The sequence below is a fragment of the Clarias gariepinus genome, chromosome 7, assembly GCF_024256425.1.
Source record: "Clarias gariepinus isolate MV-2021 ecotype Netherlands chromosome 7, CGAR_prim_01v2, whole genome shotgun sequence".
NCBI classification, from domain to species: domain Eukaryota; kingdom Metazoa; phylum Chordata; class Actinopteri; order Siluriformes; family Clariidae; genus Clarias; species Clarias gariepinus.
In genome coordinates, this window is record NC_071106.1 from 7,831,968 (window position 1) to 7,836,249 (window position 4,282).

The 4,282-nt window shown below is 45.1% G+C and overlaps 1 protein-coding gene across 1 annotated transcript; it reads right to left on the minus strand.

Annotated features, from left to right (window-relative positions):
- Positions 1 to 916: 916 nt before the first annotated feature.
- p2ry1 (purinergic receptor P2Y1) lies at positions 917 to 3,354 on the minus strand. Its single transcript, XM_053499808.1, has 2 exons — positions 1,145 to 3,354; positions 917 to 1,055 (listed from the first exon to the last, which is right to left on the minus strand). Exon 1 carries the CDS (start codon positions 2,871 to 2,873, stop codon positions 1,809 to 1,811), a length of 1,065 nt encoding a protein of 354 aa, XP_053355783.1. The 5' UTR covers positions 2,874 to 3,354; the 3' UTR covers positions 917 to 1,055; positions 1,145 to 1,808.
- Positions 3,355 to 4,282: the final 928 nt, after the last annotated feature.

Consider the following 4,282-nt stretch of genomic DNA (forward strand, 5'->3'; position numbering starts at 1 on the left):
TCCAAAAGTTGTGGCAGTAGCAGGAGAAAAAAAAAACGTAATTCGAATTAGTACTGGAAACGTCACAGGCAAGTGTTATTACATCATAAAATATAAAAGCCTATCAGGTTTTTAATATGCAGTTAAGGCCGGCCCATGCAAATTACTGGACGGTTTCGAAAAAACACATGGAAAGGGTGTAGTAGGATTTAATTCTTTTTTCCCTGCAAAAACTGCTCATAACATGCCATGTATGACAGATCAGCAGAACTAGAGCTTCCCTTTAGTTACCAGCATTAAATATGAACTTTATATTATATCATATTATATCAGATCATATCAAACTAGAAGGTACCAGCGGCTCCTCCTGACACCAGCAAAAATATTATAACCTCACAGTATGGCATGACGGGTGATGATGACGCCTGTCTAGTGATACTTTGATGACACAACGTCATGTACTGTTACACGGTGAGGCCCGGGTTAGATTCCCAGCCAATGCCCAAACCCCATCCACTGGATGCAGTGCCGGTTCCAAGCCCGGATAAAATGGGCCGGTTGTGTCTGGAAGGCGTAAAACCTGGCTGCCAAGTTGTTGTGCAGATTGGATGGTCCGCCGTGGCAACCGCTTGATGGAAGTAGCCGAAAAACTAACAACTCATTATAATATATATTTGTTGTTTTTTATTGTTTTCGCCTTTATAACATCCTGTTTTGTATTCCATTATGCACTTTTGTAAATCTGGATGTTTTCACACATGCCTGGTTGCGCATCCCTGCCAAGCACCTGGTGAATCAACTGCCGTTAATATTAGTCTGATTTGGGGGCGTTTTCTAATCTGCATAATTATATCATCTGGAATAAGTGTCCTGTTTTGTATCGAGCACTTGCTTACTCAATACGGAACGATGTGGCGGTTGATAAAACAAGATTCCAGGTCCTTACATGTAGAACAACCTCAGCCGGTAAAAGATTATTCCGTAGAAGTCGCCCGGTTTCATAGTTTCATTCCAGATGTGGAGATTTAGTTAGTGATAATGATAATTCCTGCTGGAACCCGGCCAAGGTAAATAAACTGAAAACAAAAGTAACAACAGCAGCAGCGTTAGCTTTGTCTCCTTTCTTTGTTGCTGTATATCACCAGACAGCTGACTGCGTACCTACCGAACATGTTCCTTCATGAGTCAGAGAGTTTAAATCAGACACGTGATGACTTTTAAATTGTAACAGATTGGTGTGCGAGATCTCGCTTAGAACCGACGGCGGAGTTTAAATCTACAGTGTTATTTATCACAGAGACGAAAAAAATAAAATAAAATTGCACCGCTCAGACCTGTCTCAGCTCGGGATGAGATAACGACAGTCTCAGATCGTATTACTTCTTTTAATTGTGTTACACTCAGATAATACAGAGCACTGCTCTCTATTCTAGTCTGACCTGTGGATAGCATGAACTGGATGGTTAGTCCACTTTCTGGAAATGATTCGTTGGCTAAAGTGAAGCTGTTGGTGTATCAGCTCGTATAATAATAATACTGACAAATACAATACAGTACAATGGAGGCGTATTCACATGGAGAGTAATTACTGTACACCAAAAACTTTATATACATCATATACGTCACTAGATCACGTACACTACTCCTGTTATTCCACGTAGAAGGAATGTCCAGTCACTGGCTCAGAGCTTGATATTAAACAGTGTTTACGTTCATAGTCTCAGATAAATATCGTATCAGCATACGATCAGTGCGATTCTTCATAAGTCAGTGCATCGTGAAAAAAAAAAAAAAAAAAAAGTCTGCTTATGGAATTTATCCATGAATCCTCAGAGCGACCTGTTGCCATTCTCGGTGTACTCTGGAAGACTGTTCAGGGCCGTTTCCTCGCTCTTGGATTGAACCACGAGGTCGCCCTTCCTGGAATTCTTCTTGGTGGCTCTGGAGAGCCGTCGTCGAAACGTGTCCCCGGCTAAAAAGTAAAGGATGGGATCCACGCAGCTGTTGAGGCTGGCCAAACCCCGGGTGACCTGGTAGGTGGCGTAGACCCTGTTGTTAAACCCGCACATCTCAGAACTCTGGAAGTACAGCCTGGCCCTCATGTTGAGGTTCTTCATGACGTGGAAGGGCAGGTAGGACACAGCAAATACAGCAAGCACGATGATGACCAGATAGATGGATTTCTTCCTGAGCGGCGCGTTGTCCATGTCATTGTAAATAAGCGCTTTGACGATGAATCCGTAGCAGACAAGGATGACCACGAAGGGCACGCAGAATCCAAACACGGTCATGCACATGCTGTAGACGAAGTACCCCGGAAGCTCGTCCTCGGTGGTCGTATCGTAGCACGTCGTGACGTTCCGCTTAGGTCCGGTACGCGAGTAGTACAGGATGGGCGAGATCCCGGCGATCACGATGAACCACACCAAGGCGCTGGTGCGCACGGCGTTCTTCTTCTTCAGCCTCCCGAGCGACTTGAGCGGGTGGACGACGCCGGAGTAGCGGTGCATGCTGATGCACATGAGGAACAGGATGCTCCCGTAGAGGTTGACATGGAAGATGAAGCGCTGCAGGCGGCACGTGATGTCGCCGAAGATCCAGTCGGTTTTGTTGAAGTAGTAGAATATGAGGAAGGGAAGCGACAGGACGTAGCAGAAATCAGCCAGGGCAAGGTTGAACATGTAAACCGAGATGCTGCTCCACGGGCGCATGTGGCACACGAACATCCATATGGCCAGGCTGTTTCCGATAAAGCCGGTGATGAAGACGATGATGTAGACGGTGGGCAGGTAGTAAAACTGGAAAGCGGTTTTGGTCAGCGAGCAGCCGCGTGTGTAATTCAGAGCTTGGTTCTCACTCACGTACGGGATCGAGGTGAAGTTCATGTCTGTCATGATGTCAGGAAATAAGTGTGTGTCTGTGTATGTGTGTCTGTGTGTGTGCGTGTGTGTGTGTGATAAAGAAACCCGTCTCCAACGGGCAGCCGGTGATCACTCACACTCACACACACACTTACATCAGGAAACCAGCAAGCATGGAAGTGCTGCCTGGTAGCTACCTTGACATTTCAAGATCCAGCCGTGCACATGTCCCAGAAGTCAAATGAAATACACACCCCCCTTCTCACCGTCCGCGCCTTCCAACACGTCCAAACGTCTACAAACAGACGGATACTTCCACTTTGCTTTGCGTTCACTTCTTTCTGTTATTTTTTTTTTCCCTCATGCACTTTACCCCCCGGTGCGTGCTGCGATCCTAGAAAAGCTCGTCGTCTTGTGCGCTCTGGTGAGCTTCTGGTTTCGCACGGGAGACCAGGCAAAGCTGTGCGAGAGAGAGAGAGAGAGAGAGAGAGAGAGCCTGTTCGTCTGGGGTGCATGCAGGAGGAGCTCCAGCAACAGACAGACGCGCGTGGGAGAGAGGGAGAGAGAGAGAGAGAGGGAGGGGCAAGACATGACACTGCACGCGCACATACAGAGTTTCTCCATTATTCCTGCTCTAACACACCAGTGAGATTAGAACTAATGGTTATAAATGAAACATGCACGCTTACAGACGTCAGGTTCTCCACGTGTTGCATATTGACATGGACTGACACGTTTAAGCGTTTTCTCCCAACCTGCACACTTTTAACGATTTCCTGGAGAAAGTCAGTGAGTCAATCAGTGATGCAGTTAAACTTCCTGTTTATTAGTTCGAGCACAAACCTGCTGTACATTCCTGACTCAAGGACTTAATGGCCAAAGTTTCTTTCTTTTAATGGCCTTAGTTCTTCTTACAGAGAACTGGTTGTCTGAGAGGTAGGGGAGAAAATTTTGAAAAGGGCACCTGGTGAGCAAATAAAAATCTTGTTTTGTTGAGTTTTTCTTAAACATAAAAGCACTTTGTACCTTTTTTGCCTGTATTTTTCATGTTAATGTAGGTTTATTTTTTTTTCAGCCCCTCTGTGTTATATGTACCATAGAGGCACCCTAATGGGCACTTTAAAACCTTTTTCCACACGAGTGGAAATTTTAGTACATTGTATGTACTATAGAGGCCTCTGGTGGTCACCACACTACACGTTATGTAACATTGAGTATGTACCATCCATTCACCTAGTGGGCACATAATAATTTATGTACCATACAGACACACAAGTGGACATATTAGTACATTTTATGTACCATAAAGGACTCTAGAGGACATTTTACTACATGTTATCTACCACTGAGGCAACCTTGTGGGCACTTTAGTGCATTTTTTAGACCACAGAGTCACACTAATGGGCACTTTATTACACTTAATGTACTATTGATGCCTCCTA

Coding starts and splice junctions, on each gene's coding strand:
- p2ry1 (XM_053499808.1), bottom strand. CDS start 2,873: ATGACAGACATGAACTTCACCTCGATCCCGTACGTGAGTGAGAACCAA.